Here is a 23,233-nt window from a genome sequence, read left to right on the forward strand (position 1 = left end):
GTGCTTGGACTGTAGAAGTCGGTCACCATTGTTACGTTGTGGTCAATTCAATCCTTGTACTCCTCTTCCCACCAGCCCGTCGATGTCGACACGCCTTCACGAAGCAGCTTGAACTGGTTGGGGCTATTCGGGAGGGAACGCGGACCCGTTGATCAAGTGTCAGGGGGTTAGTACATACGTACCTTTAACGTGACTAGTGCGGTTGCTTTGAGCTAACACACGCAGCGCGGGGTCAGGGGGCAGAGGGTCCGGAGGCCGGAACCGATTACCCAAGTCGGAAATTACCCGGTCTAGAACGAGTCTTGCCTGGTCCTACCATCTTCCAATCGTCGAAATTGACAAACGAGGCTCTTTTGTCGATCTTGGAGAAGATGTCGCAAACGCAGAACTAGTCGCATTGCAGCCAAGAGCGAAGCTGGGGACATACACAAACCGGAGATTGAATCTCAATAGAGCTCGCGCGCTCCACGCAGTTCACTTCCGTACAACCACATCGCTCAAACGGCCGCCACGACGAAGCTTGTCAAGACGAGGAATTCCTTGGATTCCATAACATGCTCACGCGCGGGGTTCATCAGGTCCCACGCGCTTAGGTAGGTGACATTCGGGGGACACACGAAAGGGCTACCGAGTCTCTCGTGTGCTGACGGGTCTTGTTCATCTTGAACGCGAAGGGTCCGTCTTGTCCAACGCGCCTTGGTCTTGAAATTGGTGCCGCGGCAGGCAGTAAAGTATCTGGTGGACATCGCCTGCAGCAAGCACATAAGGAATACGGTATTCGGTAACAGACTCGCAGCCATTCGCCAAGTTAATAAGGCGAACTTTTTCCAGGATTATGAAAAATACTTTTTTTATTATCACAGAATACAGTACAAACTACAGGTGTGAAAGTGAAATGTTAACTCTTTTTAACACAAGATAATATATTGTGAAAACCGGTGATTTTGTCACTCCGTATAGCTCTGTAAATCAGGGCGGTGAGCAAAAATGATACGTGGTAATTTGTACTGAGTAGGAAGTTAATGTGGGTACTAATCTGAGTAAGTCGGCTTAAATAGGAGTTGGGAACTGGGCTCTAAAGCCATCTTGTCAGAACAGTGGTGAGGGAGAGAGACAGCGGAGACACGATGTATGCCGCAGAATTTCGATGGAGAGCTGTGGCTAACTCCACCCAGCCCTGCTGAGTGGCGCCTTGACTTGGCTTAGCGTAGAGATTAGTATCAAGGCGCAACGTTCTAATATCGAAAGCAACTAGCGCGGCTACGATGCGCTATTCCGCTCTCGAGTAGAGGTCATCAAAGCTGCCCTCTGGGTCGAAGCGAAACTCCGCGTCCTCGACACGGACGCTGGTTCTGCTCGTCCTGTTGATTCCTCCTATTTTGACTGATATATTGGCTAGTGCTTGCATAGCCGCTTGCTCGGTGGATTTATTTGTGCGGACTTCCTCGGAATGCCGAGGTTGGAGCTGACACTTGAGCCTATTTAGAGACCAAATCGATTCCGACTCTAAAATAGCTTTGACGCGATGCTGCATAAGACCGATTATAATTAGGGGTACCCAATTCTAAATAAGGGATGAGTCGAAATAAATAAGGGTTCCCGTCTCTAAATAAGGCTCTAAATCAACCGATTTACTATCCGATTAGACATTCTGAGTGCTTTTCACAATATACTGTAAACTTGTTTTTTTAGAAACAACAGGAAAATATCACAATGAAGAGGGTCTCCTTTACTACTGTACTGGCAACGCAGCTCGACCAGTGCTTTCTCATTCCTCGGATTCGGCTGCTTGTTGCTCGAATGATTGTCCGCAGCCATCCATGTTGAATTCCTGGCCAGTCGTGATCCCTCGATCGTCATCAAAACCAGAGCACCCTTCGTGGCGCAATCGTTGAACGGCACTGATTCATTCGACACGACAACGACAGTATACAGGATTGCGTCCACTGGTAGGCAAAACTTCGGGTCGTTCCACATTGCAGGAGGTGGTGTCCCCTGTTGTACTAGCCACGAACGTTTTCTTTTTAAAAATGCAACGTGTCACTCGGGAATAGTTTCGTGCTTTCCTCCATAGCATACTCTACCTAAATTGAAGGAGAAGTGCGGCAACATTCGACATTCAGACAAAACTGCAATGAACACATTATTATAAAGCCACTAGTAATGTTAGACAAGAGAAGCATCGACTCAAGGAGATTTTTATCTTTGATCAGCAAATATTGACAGGTCAGGCCGATTTAGTGTACTCCGCAGACATGCTTGTGAATTTTGCTACACACTAACTAACTGGAAGTGCTGTTAGCAGTGGTGTGTGTCTGTTTGTACTGTACCCCCCAAATATCTACGAATTCGTTGCTCGAGACCGCTACTTCGTCAATCGAAACCCGTTTATCCGTTCGTATGGAGGACGCTGTAGGCAGTCATCGTATCAATCGCAGCGAAATTGATAAAGCATGACTTTATATATCCCACCCAACTAGTTCTCGTAGCCTCGAGAGCGCTTCAGGCCAATCCGTCTAATTTCACCAGCATGCTAGTATTTTTTACTACATACTAACAAACAGTTTGCAAACGCTAGCATTTGCTCTAGTTTTTGGGCGAACACAAGGTTGATTCGAGGCAAATTGGTGATAACAGCAGATTTGCTTCCTCGCGGAGTCCCGTTCAAGTAGTGTTCTTGAAGCATTAGCTGCATAGCAAACACTAGCATCAGAAAATTTAGCCAACATGTTCGTGAAGTTAGGTGACTCCGAATTAGAAATTTTCATTGGATTCATCTCGAAGCTCACTTTTGGCGAATGCGTAGGTGTTTATTTCACTGTGCATACAGATGTATACGTCTCTCCTAGACACACAGAGATACCGGCAGAATAGGCCCAAGCATCGAATTCGCGAGCGCTGGTGGTGGCTAAATGAACACACGTCTGCAAACAGCATGCATTATTAGAAGTTGCTAGTGTGCCGTAGTGGAAAATGCAAATACGTAGATTTTACGATCTGCTTGCGGTGTTGCTGCTGTAAGTATGCAACACTGGGACTAGATCACACCACGCAATCCAACGTATTTTAATTTTAATATTGACATTCAAATTGCTGGCAATTTCCATTATTAAACTCGAACGAGGTTCGGCTTCAACGATAATTGAGATCACTCACTTCCTTCACTTGGATGCACATTCAGAACAGCTCGATCCTACATATAGCCCTACGTGCGTCTGGTCTGTTTTAAAGTGTAATTTCTCGCATACTCCGAGTCGCAAAGCCCCGATTTTTTTTTACATCTGGCGGTTTATTAGTCTGCTACAACATGTATAGGGATATGAGTGGTATGTGCTAGTACAATACCTTGCAAAATCAACAACCCTGTTCGCATGGATTCTCGTACAGCACTACAATACTACATACAGCAGGGTATTGTCGATGTGGCATGAACATCTATTAAACTACACCGAAAACTGAAAGTAGATACTCCGCTATCCTTGATACTCACCGGGTCAATTCGCAGCGTACTACAGTCTTCTCCTTTCGGCCTTCGGCGAGCGCACTCAACAACAAGAAATCATCGAAAATTGTCTTTTGAAGTCATCCACTGAGCTTCGTTCGCTTTCACAGAGCCAAACATTACCGTGCATGTGGTCCCACCAAAAACCAGTTTGTGGTGTCAGCAACCCGCGCCGTTGAACGTGAACGTGGACAACATGTTTAACGGTTCGGACAATTCTGTGCTTCGCGCGCAATCTTTCACACGGAGCTCTGACGCAACAAATCTAACAGTCAGGCTATTTGCCTACAATGAAACCCCTCCTTAGTGTCTCGCACGACGACGAACCTTGCAGTTTGACGAGGTAGAAGTGTAGGTAGGCTCGGTTGGGACCGACTCCTGGCTTGAGTCGGTGGTCGTCGTAGGGGCCGGCGTGGTCTGCGTTTGGGTCGGAGATCCCCCGCTGCCCTGCCAATTCGTGTTCTGGCTGCCGTTCTTGGAAGACGTCTGTGCGTTATCGCCCCAGCTACCCTTCCAGTATGAGTTCTGACCGGGCTGGGTTGGCTGCGGTGCCTCGCTGTGAGGGGGTTGAGTCGGCTGGGTCGGCTGCGGGGCTTCATTGTTAGGAGCTTGCGGTGGCTGGGTCGGCTGCGGAGCTTCATTGTTTGGAGCTTGAGTCGGCTGCTGGTTGTTGTTCGGAGAGGGGGCCCACTGGTTCGTCGACTGCGAGGAACCGCCCCCTTGCGTTGCTGCGGGGGTTGCCGCCGGGGTGTCCGAGGTATCACTTGACTCGGACGCATCGGCCGATTCTTCATCGTCCGCAGTAGGCGTGCTTGCCGGAGTCGACTGCGGCGTGTTAGATGTGTCGTCGGTCGGCTGAGTGGCGGCCGGGGTCGACTGCGGAGCGTTTGTCGGTGCCGGGGTCCACTGCGAGCTTCCCTTCGTTGCTTTGGTGTCCTCGTTCGACTTCGTTGTCGGGGTGGTCTGAGGGGTGCTCGAGTCACTTGTGATGCCCTTCTTGACTTCCTCGCTCGTACCGCTGCCGGTGTTGCTGAAGGCTCCGTTCTCGATGCCTGACTCCTTCTTCAATTCAGGGGACAAGGTCACGACGTCGGGCGAAGCCGTCGCGTCCGTGGCTTTGCCGGCGACGACCGAGTCGCCGAGAGTTCCATCCGACGTGTCGCCACCTTTGTTGTTCACGTATTTGAAGTCGTAGTCGTTTTTCTGGTTGGCATCGACCGCGCCTAAGTAGGAGTCGCCGCTGTCCAGGCCCGCCGACGTTTTCGTCAGGCCGGTCTTGCCGCCTGCCGACACCGAAGAGAGCAACAGCGCCGCGCACACCGCCAAAGGAGCGAAACCTGTCTTCATCCTGATTCCCACTCAACGGCGTTCTGACGAAAATGAATGAACTTGCCGAAGAGCGAGTTTTTCCTGTACTGAGCAGCGGTGCATGAGGCTGGGACGCCTGCGTACGATCGCGGTGTTTCCCTGGCACACATGTGTGATAGAATAGCTCGGAAATGCTGCAGCTTTCGGATTTGAGGAGGCACTTCGCCATAGAGACCCAAGCTTTATCTTGGCGAAAGCATGCGGACAATTTTAGGGGTTTACACAGATGCTTTCGCTCCACGTTCCCACACTGCCCAGAGACGGACTCGCCGAGTTACACGCATAGAGTTCCCCATACTCTTGTCTGCCCAAGCACTCAGAAAGAGGACACGGAATGTGCAGCCCGGATAGCCGCACCTCGTTTCTCAACGTACCAAACAAACGAGAATATCTTGGGCGGAGTATGCTTGGGCCACCCTCCAGGCTGGCGATTGGATTCAAGGATTGGGTCGAGGGACTCGCTTTTACCTTTTGCCGTCCGTAAGACACACTGCGTCGGGATCGTCATCCTAGTGACATTGTGAGCATTCTGCGAAAGGAGAAAACTCTAACCAAGCACTAAATCCATATTTATGGTATCTCTACCGCACACTACGTGCCTATATGCAGGAGATCGCGTCAAGCAGCAACCATTGGAGGCACAGTTGAACAAGTCCATCGTCTCAGACGTTAGACAGGCGCTGGCTGCGCGACGTTGGCTCTGTCCGATGCCCAAACAGCAGCAGATCGCACTGCGGTGCTAGCAAAACTCTCGACTAGGTTACATGTATAGGGTGTATGCACGCAGTGCATGCCTTGCACACAGGGTGTGGAGTCCACAAGGCTCCTGGTTGTGGCCAAGCGATGCATTCTTTCGAGTGCTCGTGACGCGAGAAGCGAAAGTTTGGTGTACACCTAGCAATCACGACACAGAATAAAAGTTCGTCATTCATGCCGTGCTCCCTTTGCTCGCATCTACATACTTGGGCAGTACCATTGCAAAGTTAGCGGGTTGCAGTGGCTAAAGGTCACGTCGGAGAGTGTACAGTATCATTAGATTTATATGATATGTACACCGGCCACCGCAAGATTCTGAAGCTTCCAAGCTCCCGTTGTATATTGAATCAACGCCATTCAAGTCGAAGGTCGCGTTGCACACGCGTTCAAAGCCTGAAGCGTTATCCTCAACAATGCTTCAAGATGTAGCGGTTGTTTTCTGTGTGAAAACATGGCCGAATCATTTTCAATTGATCGATGCTGTGACCGAAGCCTTCGTACCAGACCATTTGAAATTAAACCTCCCTGGAACAGGCCTGAATTTGCAAGCGCGTTGAAACTGAAGATCAAAGGCAAACCTTTTTGAGAGTAAAGTCTTCCACCCAACGTCCACAAACTGAGCTACTTAAATGTTACAGTGTACTTATTGTTTGGCCAAAACTTTAAGCAACTAGAGAGTACGGTTTACATACATGTATTTCCTTTGACGACTTCAGAAGCTTCGACTAACTGAAGATTTGACATTGTATGCGTACTGTTCCACTCAAAATCCCTATCTACTCACCACCTTCTGAATACGAATTGCACTACTGTGATCCACGCTACATACATGTACTTATATGTACTTACATGTACTGCCACCATTCAACAAGCTTCCAACGTTACTGGTTGATGGACACGTCGCTCTCCGAGTACTGGCACAGCGTGCCCGACGGACCGTCGCCCAGGTTTGAAGGCGTGCTGCTGCCCTGAGACCACTAGCAAGCCTTCACGTCGTTTGTGCCGTTGGTGATCTTCACGCGGATGTTGCTCAGCGTGGCCTTATCGCCGCAGTTATTGTTCGCCGTCACGACGCTGACAAGCGGGTCCTCCGCATACACGTTCTTTACCGTGATGGTGCGAGGGACGTCTCCGCAGGTACCACACGAGCGGTAGAGCTTGTGTAGTGGGATCCGAATGAACACACTCGCTAGGGAAGCTGGTGCTTCCTGAGAACTCTTGCTTGTATTCTAGTCTGCAAACTCCAGATTGAGGTCGGCAGGACCCTGGCCGGAACCTGCACTACACTACGTAGCTACCAGTCTAGAGCCTACAAACCTCTGAGTCTTATTCAACACCAGCCTCAGCTGGGATCGTCCTCGGTCGCCAGCCCGGTGCGTGGTCAGGTCCTGAAGACCGCCGCCCCCCTACACCGCCCCACCAAGACTTGAGATTTAAGCCACCAGAACCCACACACCAGGCTTGAGGCTTGCTCTGGTGGGGATGCCTGTGGCTATCCGACCCATTTCGGGACCGGGTTCTGATACCCCTCATTACACTATGGGGCATTTTTCGGCACTTGGGGCCTCCAGCCCACCCAACTATCCTCCACCGGGGTGCGGGTTGGCAGGGCGGACCACTCCACGGAGTGGCTGCTCGTCCAAGATATTGCCTATCTCCGGCCTCCGTGGAAAGTCCCGCACTCGGCGGGGATCGATCCCGATACCTCCCGGTCTCCGCGTCAGGGTTTGACCACTGGCCCACGGGGATCGGTGGATGCCTGTCTTGACCACGCTTTCTGAAGTGGCTCCACCTCGGATTTGTTGACAATGTTGCACGAATGTACCAATGACCTGGTACACTGTACCTGCGACAGAGGCACTTCAACTTGAAGTCCAGATCGAAACATAGTCAAGTCAAGCATACAGAAAGCTTTATTAAAAGTCAACGACGTGATAGAAGATAGCTAGTCAAACGTAAGAATAAACAAGAAGTCAATTTGCCGAGAACAAGACAAGTCCCCCCCCGCCGAGAGCAGCTCGACGGACCCGGAGACGACTCTAGCGCCGCGTGGAGGACAACCTACCCGGGGGCCCAAGACGACGGTCGGTTTGAGGCCTATCCGACGTTGCGAGCGTTGGGTGAGTGGCTTCTCGATTGTTTCAAGCCGAGGTGGGCAAGGACTGGGGTATCGCACCCTGGGGTGATCTGCTCTAGCTTCATAACCAAGTCGCCACGTCCATTCCGGACGTCCATTTCATATTTCCCTACTGTTGTTTCAGGTGGTTGTTAGCGGTTACCCCTGCGACTGAATTGATTTACTGCTATGTGATAGGACTGTATTTTGTATTGTCTTATATTTCCCTTACGTAGTGAGGGTGGTGCGCGAACGCTGAGTGAGCATCCAGTACTGACCAGTGTACAGGGTGAATACTCGATTGTTGGCTGGTGTACAGACCCCCCACCCAAGGGTCTCAAAGAATAAGTGGTGGCTGCATATTGTGTGACGTTTAGCTCGGCATTGTGTTTCTGTGTGGTTGGTTGTACTGAATTACGGACCTGACTGTGACTCCTACCATTCAGTCTGATCATACTCCATTCAGGACAGTTCTGGAGCGACTTACATTTCTGTATACTCAATTGTATATTACCAACAACTTCCGGTGGCGAATCCGGTCCGCCAAAGATAAACGTACCGACAGGGGTTGACACAAGTACACACGCCAATACAGGATCCTCGATCCAGTAGTCCTGGTCCCATTCCAGTTCCGACTCATTCAGTGTGTTGGGGACTGGATCGCGGTGACAGACACCAAAGATACTCCGGGATCTGGAAGTTCTACTTCCATATTTCCAGACCCCCCTGCAGTCGCGCTACACACCTGGACGATAAGGCGTTCACCCGCCTCGCCTCAGAACCAACATGGAATCCTGCCAAGCTCGCCCTGTGGGCATCTGCTAATTTCTAGACGCCCACCAATGTCGGTGTATCTACCGTCGGGGCGTGCTTATGCGCAAGCAATACTCCCAACTTCACTAAACAATTTTTTCCATCGACTACGTTTGTTTCGATTTTGTAAATCGTATGAACCCGAAGTTTTGATATGGTCCGCCCCAGCGAAAACAGGAGGGGACCCACGGTATTGACCCGAATAATTTCAGCAGCAATTTATTGTTTGGAAGCCTTGGTATGAATCACAAAATAAATACTGCACCCATATTTTTGAGCTAGCTGATTTTGTCTAACACAAAGCCGATTCCTCCCGGAACAGCTCTGGATGGAATGGTCTTAGAAAACGAGTAAACCGCTGAATTCTAGTAATGCGGCTTCTTGGAAAAACGACTAAACCCTTCAAATCGGTATTCCGGCGACGCGGACGTTTGCCTGCTGATTTCTGAGGAACATTAAATTAGAGTGTAAGCGAACGGTGAAGGTAAACACAGAGGGTTTGGGAGGCCATTTTTCCTTTGCTTTCATTATTACATTCAGGACCCTCATGCAGTATTTTTTTTGTATAAGGTCTTACATAAACAATAACTGTCTTATTATACCTAGTAATAGCGCATCGTTGTGTCAGTAAGCAGATTTATTATATTGCCCACACGAAACGTATCGAGCACCTGCTCTCTAGCGCTCTTACAGGTACAGCGTGTACCCTCCTGTCACTCACATGGTAGCTTAATCCAGCGGTCATACCGACTAATGACCTGTCTGAAGGTGTAGTGCGGGGGGGGGGAGGGGTCATGAGAAGTCTCCACCCACCCACTGGCATTGCAATAGGCAGGCGATGCCAAGCTGGCAGTTAGGAAACCACTGCTAGGCCAATAGGCCGTACCTAGCAGCGGAGGATTCAGAGGAATATTTAGCCACCAGGACTTACAATAGATTCTAGTTCGCCGGGAAACGCCGACTTCCTTCGCATTGTGTTTTTTCGCTAAGACCCACTACATAGAATTCTTTAGTGCCGAGGTTTCGCGACTAGAGCCTACAGGAAGAACAACCACGACACGGCAAGTGACGCGAGTGGGCCTGGGAGCATGTCGACGGAGCAGGTGGCATCTGAATCGAGTTCCGACAGTGGCTCCCGAATCCCGCAGCCGATATGTGCCGTGGTCACGCCGCCAATGGTGACGTCCACATCTCGTGAAGCTCTCATCGCATGGTTGAAGCTGCGCGATGAGTATGTAGAGGGGACAAAAGAACGTTGCAAGGCGGCTAAAGAGGGCTTGAACGCTGTTCTGAAGAGTGTGAAGAATTCGCTCGATAGTTACTTGCTGACAACGTTGTGTGAGGCGACTTGGGGCATCTCCAAGAGTGACCTGACGGACGAATTCCTGTTGGAGCAAATTCATGCATCACCGACAACTACCTGAATTAGGCCCTGCCACCTGTGAACGATCTCTTTCAGGAGGAGTTGAAGATGGACATGACCAAGCGGGATATCCAGTCCCGGGCCACGGACGACTTCATGCCGTGTAACAAGATAATTAAGAAATACGGGCTTTCGAGTTTTTTTCGAAGGCGACAAAGGAACTAAGAAAAGGTCAAGCTTTTGGTGAACTCGTTGCCGAGTATGCTGAAGGTGAAGGTGCAAAACGAGATTGAGTACCGCTCTCCGGACGCGCAGACGAGTGTGTTAAAACTATCGAAACTGATCAACCAGAAGGGAATTGAGAAAGCGATCGAGGACCGCGCGTTGGCAAGGACTAGACTGGCTCGGCAGGGGAAAACGCGTGTAGCTCAGAATCAGTTCCAAGACAAGAAGCGTCCAGCCCAACAACAGCAGAGATCTGACAAGTGCTTCAAGAAGTTCGTGCCTCGCAAAGTTGAGATGAAGAAGGATGCCAGTGAGCCTCCCAACAAAAAAGGTCCCCCAAGACTGGATGTTTCCATTGCGGTGGTTCGCACTACTCGACGGATTGCCCGAGCGCAACCAAGGATGACCGTGGGCGTTTTGCTGCGAAGATCAGTAAAAAGGCAGGAGTTCCTTCTCGTAAGAACAACCCCAATTTATGACGGTTAGGTGAATGCCTGCTTGTGAACACTCGCTCGGTCTTACTGGAAGATGCATTCTCAGTACCATTTTGTGCGGATAGCGGAGCTGATTGGTCCGGCATGAACATGGCCGTCTACGACGAATTTGTGAAAGCTTGTCCTGACGTACGTGTCGTGACGTTGGAGGAACCACTCACGTATAAGGGTGCCGATGGCATGCCCATTGAGGTGAACATGAGCTTGCAGTTGCATTTAAGATTACGGACAGTGGCCAGAAGTGTTTGAATCGCCAAACCAGTCGGGTGTCTGATTATTCGTGGGGATACAGACGAATTTCTGTTGAGCAATGACGTATTGATGATGCTAGGTATTGATGTGGAGCGGCAGTTAGACCTGTTGGTGGCGAATGCCATACCGAACGAGCAAGATGATGAGATCGACGACGTGGACGAACCACAGATTGGAAGCAGTGTTGTGTTAAGTGCGGAGCTCCGTGTCACAGTGGATAAACTATTAGAGGTCGCTATCGAAAAAGGATTTCCTAAGGATTCGGTTGCAGAACTCCGCCGGATAGCAACGCGCTTTGATATTTGGCGTCTCAAACTGGGCGACGATCCGCCTGCGCGTGTACCTCAATGAAAGTTTGTCTAACACCCCGTACATGTGTAAGGCGCGGCGATACCTGCCAGAGGTGCGCAAGTTTTTAGATGATTTCAACGACGAATTGTTAAGGATGAAATAGGTGTATGAAAACAAGGAGAGTCGCTGGGCGTGTCCAGTACTTCCATTGCGCAAAAGTGGAGGCGAATTTATGCAGACATCAGACTACAAGCCAGTAAATGCTTTCATAAAAGCAATTGTTGGAGTAATTCTAGACCTTCATGTCGACCTAGAATGAATCAAACTTGAGGAGGAGGGGGAGGAGCGGATGGGGGCTGGCGGGGAGATTGAGAAGTGCTCTCTCCCCGACCAAACGCCGGCAACCAGCACGACTGGTTGTCGGAGCCCCTTTATTAACTAATACACTTTGTACCTAAATATAGCTGGAGGTACCTAGTCATATAAACTGATACACTCACCCCACCCAAGAAGGAACAGCCTTCATATCTGGAAGCTGCTCGTCTTCTCGCTCTTGTCCTCGTCCTGCGGTCTGGTCTTGCTTGACCTTGAGCTCTTCTCGCGTCCTTGCAATGGTTCGGCTGCCTCCGCAGCTCACAACCAATCTTGCTTCCTTCGCTCCGCTCGCGTCCAGCGTCTCGCTCCTTGGCCATTGCGCATAGATTCCGCTCTTGGGTTTGTCATGGTCCGTTCAGCGCGTCCGCTTGGTCGTCGAGTTGGTGTCCGTGCTTCGTCCGCTGTCCCTCCTGTTGTCCGGCTTCGACCGATGCACTGATGCCGATGTCGTTCGTGAAGCGCTGCGGGAGTATGGGTCCTCGTGGCTTGCGGGCTCGATCTTCGTTCGACGAGTGGTGGTTTAGAGGGGGTTTCTTCACAGTGTCGTAAATTTACCAAAATATACATGATTTCTTGACTTGACTTAAGTATGCTTTGGCTTAGATACTTTTCGCCATAGGTAGCTCTCGAAATCATGTGTACCACACCACATAGCCAAAGTTGCACTTATGACCGGTTACTGTTTCCGTTGTGCTTGCCCGTGCTGCGCCGTATGTTGCCCGCTGGCTTGGTAACTTTTCGGCGTTTGCATGATCGCCGTGGTTGCGTTGCTTCAAATTCTTGAACTAGTCCGGAAACTTGGTGTAGATTCCCTATCGGTTCCCAGGTAGGCTTCTCCTCACCCACCCACCGAATGAGGTACTACCACGATCCTTGGCGCTTGCGCTTCTTGAGCACAACTTCCACGAGCTGGCCAACACTTCCATCATGTAAAATGACATCTTGAGGTCTTGAAAGTCGGCTGGGCTGTTCATACGGCTTGAGCGAGCCGGTGTTGAAAACGGGGTGAAGCTTGAGGCCCGGAGGCAGGTTGATCTCGTACGCATGCTTGTGGACCGTGCGCACAACTGAGTACGGTCCAATCCACTTGGGACCGAGCTTGCGAGAGTTTGGAAATCCCGTATGCGCTGTGTCGAAGTTCTTCGTGCTAAGATACACACGGCCGCCGACCTTGAACTTTTGTTCCTTGCGCCCCTTGTCGTACACGTCTGCCATGTAAGCTTGAGCATCTTCGAGAGCTTCTTGGCACTGTCGCAACACAGCAGCTTGATGCTCTGTGAACTTGACACCTTGCTGCCTTCCGCCTTGCAATCGTCGTCGCTTTGACGCTGCCAGAGCTGACAGTGGGTTGGCTGGTACGTAGCCAAGATCTGCTTCAAATGGTGACATCTTGATGCTGGAGTTGACAGCCGAATTGATGGCGAACTCCGCGTTCGCCAGATGGACGTCCCAGTCGTCTTGTCGAGGTGACACGAAACATCGTAGATACTCTTTGAGCGTGCGGTTGGTGCGCTCTGTTTGTCCGTCACCTTGAGCACGGTAAGCTACCGTCATCTTGAGCTTGGTACCGACGTCCTCGAAAACTTGACTCCAAAATCCAGAGATAAAGTTAGTGTCGCGGTCCGATACAATATCTTGTGGCATTCCGTGAAGTCTCCAAATGTTATCGATGAAAAGAGTCGATACTTCTTGAGCTGACACGGTCTTCACAGTTGGGATAAAATGAGAACGCTTGGTCAATTGGTCAACTACCACCCAAATCGAATTGTTACCACGCTTGGTATCTGGAAGATCCGTAATAAAATCCATCGAAATCGAACGCCATCGTTCGTCTGGAATCTGCAAAGGCTCCATCAAACCTGGCGTTTTCGAAAGTCGCGGCTTGTTTCGCCGGCAGTCTTCGCAATCCGCGATGTACTTCTTGATCGTCCGAACCATACGTGGCCAATACCAGTCTGCTTGCAACTTCAAGTACGTGCGATCGGTACCGGGGTGACCGCCATAGTTGGAATCGTGGACTTCAGCAATGATCTTGTGCTTCAGGGTCAGGATGTTGGGAACTATGATCCTGGGTTTCACGTCAGTTGATCCTTGATACCACACGAGATTGTTCTCCACAAAGAAAGCCTTGTACCGCTTTCCAGATACTTATCGAGTTGTAGATTCATCATTGCGCTTCTCAATCACACGTCGAATCTCTTTGATCACTTTGTCCTTCTTGTAACCTTCAATGATTGACTTTATCAAATCACTGGTGGGTCGGATCGCAGTCACGCGAAGCTGGTAGTTAGTCTCGTTGAAGCTTGGGACGAGTAGATCGTGAAATTCCTTCGTCTCTGGCTTGAGGTTTGGTCGTCGACTGAGTGCATCAGCAATACCATTCTTGGTACCAGGAAGATACGCGAAAACTGGTTGTTATTCTGCAAGTATGTCGTACCAACGAGCGAGACGTCGATTCGCCATCTTCTGCTGGAAAATACCCTCGAGAGACTTGTGATCCGTTTCGATCATCACTGGCCGATACAAACAGTAAATCCGAAAGGCAGCTAACGCGTTGACAATAGCGAGTAGCTCCTGTTGCTGAGTAGGGTACTTCAGCTCTGCTGACTTCATCTTGCGACTTGTAAACGCGATTGGTCGCTCAACACCATCAACCACCTGAAATAACACACCACCGACAGCAAACTGGCTCGCGTCGGTTCGAAGGTGCATCTGCTTTGTCAAATCGGATAAGTGCAGAACAGGTGTTTTTGCTAACCGTTTCTTCAGTTCCATGAAGTTATTCAGCTGTTCTGCGTTCAACGTGATCTTCGAGTTCCGTTGGTTCTTCTTCTTCAGCAGAGTGAACAGTGGTGCAGTCAGCTCCGCGTATTGCTCACAAAAGCGTAGTACGTATCCAGTCAAACCGAGAAAACTGTGAAGTTGATCTTGGGTTCTGGGAACTGGCCAATCCCGAATTGTTTGCACCTTGTCTGGGTCGATGCGAACACCGTTGCGTCCAATAAAATCACCGAGGCATGGGATTTCTTCGGTACAAAATACACACTTGGACAACTTCACATACAGCTTGTTCACCTTCAGGATCTCCAACACGTCACGGATGGCTTGAAGATGCTCGTTGATATCCTTTGACTTGGTGAAGATATAGATATCGTCGTAAAATGATCTTGTATGCGGTAAGCCCTTGAACAGAGATGAAGTGAGTCGATGCATTGTTGCCGGTGTGTTACTGACTCCCATTGGCAATACCAGATACTTGGTGCTTGAAACGCCGTATACTTGATATGGTCTGTCTTCATTCGTACTTGATAATATGCAGACATTAAATCCATACACGAAAAATAGTAGGCACCTGCCATACTGTCGAACACATCTTCCTTCCGGGTCATCGGCACACTTTGACGAACGGTAATCGTGTTGAGGTACCGGTAATCATGGACAATGCGCCAACCAACATGTTTCCGAACACAAAACGTTGGGGCTGCATGTGGACTGATACTTGGTCGAATTAATCCCTTGGAAATCATCTCGCGTACCCATTTGTCAATCTCGGTCTTCTGCTCTGGCGATCACCTCCACTGTTGTCGATACATAGCCACGCTTGGATCCTTCACATCGATTTGATGTTCGATATCACGCTCCATGGGTAATCCATCAGGTAACCCTGGCTTGAACACTGTATCCTTGTACTCCTTGAGAACAGGGAACGCTGGATTGTCTTTGAACGAATCCCAGTCCGTATGTAGGAAACGCTTGGCCTTCTCCGATCCAACGTTGTCAGGCTCATCATTTCGCTTGATATCACGTTTTATCTCCTTGATCGTGTCGTTCGTCAGAACGATCATGAAATCATGTTCTGGCTGGTCCTTCGATGGTAGCCGCAGAAACTTCCTCAGCTTCTTTCTTGTGATGTACTTGGTCTCGACTCCTTCCGAGTCAACTACTCCAAGAGTAAACATTGCCTCCACTTGGGTATTCTTCTTCTCTCTCCGAGAGAGATTCTCCACGGTTCCAGCTGGTCTTTCAGCTGTTTCCGACTCGTACTCCAACTGCGTTTCTGGCACGGCGGCTCGACAGGAATCACGGCTTCTCGCAGAAGAACTTTCGCTGTTCGCAGCATCGCGAAACCCAGAGCCATTCGCCTGACTGCACTTCCCGCAGGGAGTCGAAGTTTCCGTTGCTGAGGTTCCACCGGAATCGTCATCCTTGAAGCATCGACGTTTCCAGTCGACGTTTGGTTGGACATCCACAAAGAACGGCATCCCGAGAATACAATCGAACTCATTGGGAATGTCAAAGACGACTGGAACACACTGGTAGTTGGGAACACTTTTGAGTTGAACGTCGATCTTGACCAATTCGAAGATGGATTCCCCAATCTTGTTGTCACCAAGCTTCACTCTGATTGTGCGATCAGTATACACTTGAGTTTTCAAACCATGCTCCTTGATAAATCCACGAGACACATATACGGTTGTAGCACCACTGTCCAGAAGATGCTTGGCCTTGAACTTCTTATCACTTTGTACCAGGTCTCCATCCACAGAAAATAATGGTGCACGGTTGTACACGAGAGGGTCTTTGCAAAGCAGATTTAACGTAGCTTCGTGTACGGTTAAATCTTCTTCGCTAGTCCTCGCCACGGCAGGTCCCTCTTCTACTGACGTGGCTGGTCGTTTCCCTGTTCGCTCTTCAGTTTCTTGCAATCGCGCTTGAAGTGACCGGGCTTCTTGCAGTGGTAGCGCACAGGTCCTTCCTTGTTTTCCTCCGCGGATGCGTAGTGACCACGCTGGAACGAACGCTTGCTGAATGGTTTCTTGTATTGCGTAGGCTTCACTCTTGGTTTTCCACGGAAACGTTGTTCACGCTCGGGCTTCTCACGGCTGACGTTGCGCTCACCACCGAAGTGGGACATCTCGTACTTGACGGCTTGGTCCATCGCCTCACTTAGCGTTGTCGCGTTCTGCAGCTTAACGTAAGCTTGGGTCGCACGCTTGAGTCCGTCGCAGTAGTAGCTGACTTGGTCCACCTCGCTCATGTTTTCGACGCGGAAGATCAGCGCCGAGTAGTTGCCGTTGTAGTTCTCGATATCGTCGACTTGGCGTAGCTGACAAAGCTTCTGGAGCAGCACCGCTTGATAGTTGGAGGCTTCAAAGTGCGCGAGAGCGTCAACCGTGAACCGTGCCCACGTCTGCTCCTCCGCCGGCGTCCTTGACGCCCAGAACAGAACCACCCGGATGCGGGGTCTTCCATCGCAGTGCCTGCGATCGATGGGAGCGTCGTGTTGCTGTCAGACGCGTCGTGGCCGTGAATGCGGCACACCGTCTCCACTTGGAAGAGCCACTGGCGCACGTCTTCGCCGCGCTTGCCCTTGAACTTGGGCAGGCCGATTGGCACATGAAGCTTGGTCTCGGCTGTTCTCGCCGGCTGGACTTGACGGTTGGCTCGTAGGGTGGCGAGTTCAGCACGCAGCTGCAGCTCCGCGAGCTGGGCTTGCAGCGCAGACTGGTCTCCTCCCTCCACGGGACTTGCGTCTTGGGGCCCGTTGCGTGTCGTGGGGGCCATGGTCATCGAGTCTTGACCAACAAGTGCTACCAGTGAATCAAACTTGAGGAGGAGGGGGAGGGGGAGGAGCTGATGGGGGCTGGCGGGGAGATTGAGAAGTTGTAGTGGGTCTAACTTGACTCACTACTTTTGCTTACACGTTGCGCTACGTGTATGAGGAAGCGTAAGTACTTAGTAATTACTTAGGTTAATTATATTTGAATACACAAATATAATTTAAATCAGATAAGACACCAAGTGACTTTGAATAGGTAAAATGAGAACTGTATTGTTTGTGAATTGATCTTCCTCCTAAATCTGCTAAAACTGTTTATCATCTATGAAAGGGATTGACAGCGGCTGGCTGTCAGAGCCCCGCTAATATGCAGGTCTCTAATTGGTAGAAAGATGCTGCTTTTTACCAATAGGATCTTTGGGTAGGTGTGGACCACTCATTGTGGTGGCCCACTTCAATGTATCCATTGGTGTGACTTACACCAAGGTGAGGAAGTATCTAAAACTTTTAACAGATATCCTATCTGTTAAATTCACAAGTGGCTTGTAGCCACTTCTACGTGTAACCCCGTTACACCATCCCCCCTTAAGGTTAGACGCGCGGGGTCTCCGCACGTCAATCTTTGGAATTGACCATTCGTCAATTCTCCCCGTTTGGAGAAGAAATCCGCGTTCATTCAACGATGAGCAAGCCTCAAGAGAAGAAGACTCCGAAGTCGGTGGAGAGTCATCTCTCCATCGATGACTACTTCGAGCGCCAGAAGGCGAAGTATGGCGACGTCGTCGACCTCGATGGCGACGATGAAGACATGGAAGACGAGGAGGACTCGTCCTCTAAGCGCAAAGACTCAGTGTCGAGCGAATCGTTCGACCCTCATGCCAAGAACATTCGCCCGCGTGAAGGGGACGAATCGGACGCTTCGAGTTCGAAGCGTTCGCGTACTGAGAGCGATACCCCACTCGCTTCCGCTGGGGCTCTCAGTACTCCGCGCGCTGCACCTGCAGCGCGCGATCCATGGATGCCGTCCGCGTCCGAGATCGCGGACCGGTTTGGGAACTCGGTACCTCCGAATGAGGTGCCGCTGTACGTATGCAGCGCCATCAAAGATGACGCTGTGGCTGCCGAGCTGCACTTTGATGCGGAAACACATCAAAGGCGCGATTACTACATCGGACTCTTCCATGGGATCCGATGGTTTCAAAGCAAGAAGACATCTTCTCGCAGCAAAGTGCCCGAGTGGCAGGCACTTTGTCAAAGTTGGAACGCCTTTGTTTAAAACTTCAACAAGAAACCGAGTGCTTACCTTGATCGGATTAAGCAAGCGCGTGGTCGCTTCGAGACGTACTCGAAGCGTGGAAAGTTGGAGCAACTCCACGTTGCTGCGGTGGAGGCAAATGTGCCGTGCGCTGTGCCCGAGGGCTTTCAGTGCACGAAGTGCTTCCCAGGCGCGGTCCGCTTGAGCGACCGCGACCTGAATGAGTACACGTCGTTCCGTGTGCCCGAGAGTCTCAAAGAGCTCCGTGCTAAATTCTTGGCACGTGAGGGTTCGGGCGCTAGCGATGACCGCAGCGCCCGCACTACTTCCGCTGCGCCAGCGCGTACTGCTCCTCGTACGCCCTCACCATTTCCGGAACGTTCTCCAGCAAGACGTCCCGCGGCTCCCATGTATATCGATGGGGAGGAAATCCTCTCCAACGAATACGAAAACGAGGCCCTTGAGGGTCCGTTTTCGGGATACTATGGTCAACAAACCGCTCAACAATCCAGCGGGTTGAGCCGCGGGCGTCACGGATCGGCGGTGAAGGGGGTGGGAACACGCCCCGGGTATGATCAGCCCCGGGGTGGTCAGTATGCGCCTCTCCACGACCGGGTGACCGTCGTGGAGCGTCTACAGGGCGCTGAGTTCGCCGCCCTGAAACAGGAGCTGGCGAACCAGAAGGCCCAAGTCGCGGCGGTCTCGCAGACCGCCTCGAATATCCAGGTCGAGCTGGGGACCCAGATGAAGGGGTTGCTCCAGCGCGTCCGCGCGCTGGAGGAGAGGTTGCTCGTCGCCGAGGCCAAGTCCTCCGCTTCTGCCTCGGCTCCTGCCGAGGCTTCGGGTCAGCCGAGCTAGATGGCTCGTGCTGCAGGTATGGCTTCAGCCGTCCGACGTAAAAGGTCGGATGGAGGCGCATGCTAGACGGTATGTCTAGCGTGTATGCGTTGCCGTGCCGTGCCAACACAGTTAACGGCCCGATGAAGCGCGGAGCAAGCTTGCTTGCTCCGAAATCCGAAACTGCATGTCTAGGCAGGTTTTGTGTAGCTAACAAAACTAATGAACCAACTTTGAATTCATTTGTGTTGCCTCTGCCCGCATTGTCTGCGTTCAGCTTCTGTTGATCAACAGAAGCTGCTATAGTGTCTTGGACAAACCGAATCACGGCTTGTCTTTTGGTGATGAAACTGATTGCATCCGAGCTGAAGTCATTCAGCTCGCTCTCCGCTAGAGGCCCGGCCTCTGCGTGGTTCTTGCGGTGTCTGCGCCCTGCGCAGACCCGTGGTCGTTAAGCCATGTTGTTAGGGGAGTCTGCGCCCTGCGCAGACTCATGTGGTTTGTCCATTGTTGCAGCTGACACTGTGCAAGTGTCAGCGGTTTTCTGCGGCTGCTGTATTGCAGTCGTAGATCCTCCCCCACTTAAAGTGGGAGCCATCACTCCGAGTAAACTCGGTAGACGTGGATGCCGCATGGCATTCACGTAGAACGGTGTATGCCCGGTCGAGGCATGCACTAAGTTGTTGATGGCAAACTCTGCCATCGATAAGCACTCGCTCCAGTATTGGAACGATTGAGCGTAGCTCTTCAACATATCGACGAGCACGCGATTCACGCGCTCGGTTTGACCGTCCGTCTGCGGATGATCCGCAGTCGACATTGAAAGCTGGCTCCCAAGAAGTGTAAACACTTCTTGCCACAGGTGCGCTGTGAAGCGCGGGTCTCTGTCCGACACGATGTCGGACGGCATGCCATCGTGTTTGAACACCATGTCGACGAACAGACGGGCCGTCTGCTTCGCGGTCACCTCTGCTGGCACCGCTGCAAGATGTACCATCTTGCTGAAACGGTCTACAAAGACCACAACACCGGTGTTCCCTCCGCTGTCCGGGGGAAGACCAAAGATGAAGTCCAAAGACATGGACTTCCAACACTCCGACGGAGTCGGTAGTGATTGCAGTGGAGCCTGCGCGAATGGCGCAGGCTTTACGCGTTGGTATACCTCGCAAGCACGGATGTACTTGGGTACCCACTTATACTGGTGGTGCCAGTAGAAGTCGCGCGTGAGAAGGACGTATGTCTTCTCACGTCCGAGATGTCCCGCAGTCGGGGCATCATGATATTCGTACATGATCCTGAGTCGCAGGTCATGATCATTCGGGACGACAACGCGATCCGCGTTGTCGTCGACTGCATTGTAAAGCAGTAGTCCGTCGTGCACACGAAAGTGGTGTGCACGCGCTCGAAGGTGCTTGGGCAGCTTCTGACGGGACTTGTCAGAAGGCGCTGTGCCATAGGCCAGCAAGAGCTTCGCGTCCGCGTCGTGCGCGTACGCGGCCTTCACATCGTCCAACAGAGACGATGTGGGTTTGCTCGATCGCATGGCGTCAATGGCATTGACGTCAGCAGCTTCTGCATAGTCCGGCCGACGTGATAACGCGTCGGCCACTACATTCAATCTTCCGGGTTTGTATTCGACCCGGAAGTTATACTCCGCAAAGAATGAGAGCCATCTCGCCATTCTTTGTGAAATGTGTGGCGACTTCACTGCGGTGCGCAGTGAAGCATGGTCGGTGTAGACCACAAACGGTCTACTTCCAAGCAAATACACTCGGAACTTTGCGAGTGCGTATTTCATGACAAGGAGTTCCTTGTCATGCACCGGATAGTTGCGCTCAGCTGGCTTCAGCTGACGCGATTGGTAGTAGACGACACGATCACGGCCCTCGTGATCGTGCTGCATTAACGCGCATCCGATCGCGAAATCGGATGCGTCACACACTACGTGAAATGGGCGATCTTGGTCAGCCACTGCCAAGATCGGCGCCTCAGTCAAGCCCCGCTTGACTGCATCGAATGCCTTTTGGCAATCGGGTGTCCAATTCCACACAGCTTCTTTCTTAAGAAGCTGTGACAGCGGGCGGATCTTGCCCGCATAGTCCTCCACGTACTTGCACAAGTACGTGGCCAAGCCAAGGAACTGCCTCAGTTCCTTGACACTTGAAGGCGTTGGCCATTCATTGATCGCTCTGACCTTTTCCGGGTCAGGGCGAACACCATTTTTCCCTACGAGACACCCGAGGACGGGTATCTCGCTCGCCCCGAAGATACACTTCTTCAGGTTCGCGTAGAGCTTATGCTTTCGCATAAGCTCAAGTAGCTTCCGGAGATGCACCCGGTGCATCTCAATGTCGGTCTTTCCGTCCACAGCCCGGCTGTGGATGAATACATCATCGAAGTAGCTCGGTGCGAAGTCGCGCACCGAGCGCAACAAGTGCGTCACGCACCTGTTGAAAGTCGCAGGGGCATTCTTAAGCCCCTGCGACATTACTAGCCATTCCCAGAGCATACCGCTTAGTGTGCGCACTGCCGTGAGAGGGATATCGCTCTCACGCATTAGGATCTGATAGAATCCGTCTCGCAAGTCGAGAGCACTGTAAACGGTGCTCCCGGCCATCGAATCGATGATAACATCTTTTCGTGGTATCGGCGTCTGCGCCGGTACCGTCGCATCGTTCAGCTTGTTGTAGGCATGAACGATGCGCCATCCGCCCTGTGGCTTTTTGACACAGAACGTCGGAGCACTGTGCGGGGACTTTGATTCCCGCACTTGTCGTGCTTTGCGACGACTTTCAAAGCAGTCGTCGATTGCTTTTACTTGTTCTCGCGGCCACTGCCGGTAACACAATACTTCGTGCCCGGCACGAGATCAATCTCATGCTGAATGCTCTTATCCTGCGGAAGCTCCGCAGGAATGTCTTCCGGGAGTACGTCTTTGTACTCCCTCAACAATTCGTAATAGGGACTCGACTTCAGCGAGTCCCAACCTTGTTCCTCGAAGCGCTCTCGCTTCGTCTTCGCACTGAGAGTGTCTTCACTCTCAGTGGTACTTCCATGAAGAGCTGCCTCTGCTCTTCGCTCTCGCTCGCCGTTCTTTCGCTGTCCGAGAAGAACGCAGACTTGCTCGATGCGTCCATCGTGCAAGTCGCGCGTGAAGCGCTTCCAGCTCATGGCTGGAAGCGAAGTCAACTCCGACGCCGTCGTCGGAGGACTAGCGAGTTCCATGTCACGATACTGGAATCCAGTATCGGTGCGCGTCAAGACGCTTAGCGTCTTGACATTCGGTGTCACCGCCGCAGTCTGCCCAGCAGACTGCTCTTGTTGCGTCTCGGTCCCGGACCGAGACTTGCGCAGCGTTTTCGCTTGCGCCGTCTTCTTGTTGTGCGGAGCCCGGCTCCGCACAGTCGTTCTTCTTGTCCAGGCCCGGCCGTGGACAGTCGTTCGCCGGCGGACCCTGTCCGCGGGCGCGCGGTATCAAGCCCGGCTTGATCGCATGGCGCTTCGTCGTGCAGCCCGGCTGCACGACAGCATGCAAAATTGCGTCAGTGCGGCACGTTTGCAACCGTCCGCACTGTTTGCAGCGTCAACTCCCGGAGTTGACACGCCTTCGTCACCTCGACGCCATTCATTGGCGGAGCCCCTCATGACCGAGGGTGCGTCGGCTCCCGGAGCCGACGCGTCGTTGTCGACCTGACCGCTTCGGGTCAGGGACTGTCCCTTGCACGCTTGAACGTGGGTGTTGGTTCCCGGAACCAACACATCTTTTTCTTCCGACGTCGGCAGCATTGCCGACGTTGGTCTCACTTGTGCGCGCCCTCGCGCACTTCTTGGGCACTCCGGGACAGCAGCATAAAGCGCTGTCTCGACTGGTGAGCCGCGCGCACCTGCTGGTGCGCGCGCTGCGGTAACAGAGCCATCGCTCTCTGTTCCGCTGTCGCGTCCGAAGCGCACGAGCGTGCGCTTCTTCCAGTCTATCACCGGATCATGCCGTGCAAGCCACGGCATGCCCATTACTACGTCGAACTT

At 51.8% G+C, this 23,233-nt stretch overlaps 2 protein-coding genes across 2 annotated transcripts; one reads left to right on the plus strand and one right to left on the minus strand.

The window, feature by feature from the left end:
- Positions 1–3,741: 3,741 nt before the first annotated feature.
- IUM83_11694 (uncharacterized protein) lies at positions 3,742–4,849 on the minus strand (the record flags this gene model as incomplete). Its single annotated transcript, XM_067936268.1, has 2 exons — positions 3,742–3,753; positions 3,830–4,849. The coding sequence occupies 2 exons, from the start codon at positions 4,847–4,849 to the stop codon at positions 3,742–3,744; spliced, it is 1,032 nt and encodes a 343-aa protein (XP_067798537.1).
- Positions 4,850–9,643: 4,794 nt separating this feature from the next.
- Positions 9,644–9,979, plus strand: IUM83_11695 (Cleavage induced protein; the record flags this gene model as incomplete). The annotated part of the gene is made up of 1 exon (XM_067936269.1): positions 9,644–9,979. The coding sequence occupies one exon, from the start codon at positions 9,644–9,646 to the stop codon at positions 9,977–9,979; it is 336 nt and encodes a 111-aa protein (XP_067798536.1).
- Positions 9,980–23,233: the final 13,254 nt, after the last annotated feature.

This window comes from Phytophthora cinnamomi (assembly GCF_018691715.1).
Source record: "Phytophthora cinnamomi strain GKB4 chromosome Unknown Contig8, whole genome shotgun sequence".
Taxonomy (NCBI): domain Eukaryota; phylum Oomycota; class Peronosporomycetes; order Peronosporales; family Peronosporaceae; genus Phytophthora; species Phytophthora cinnamomi.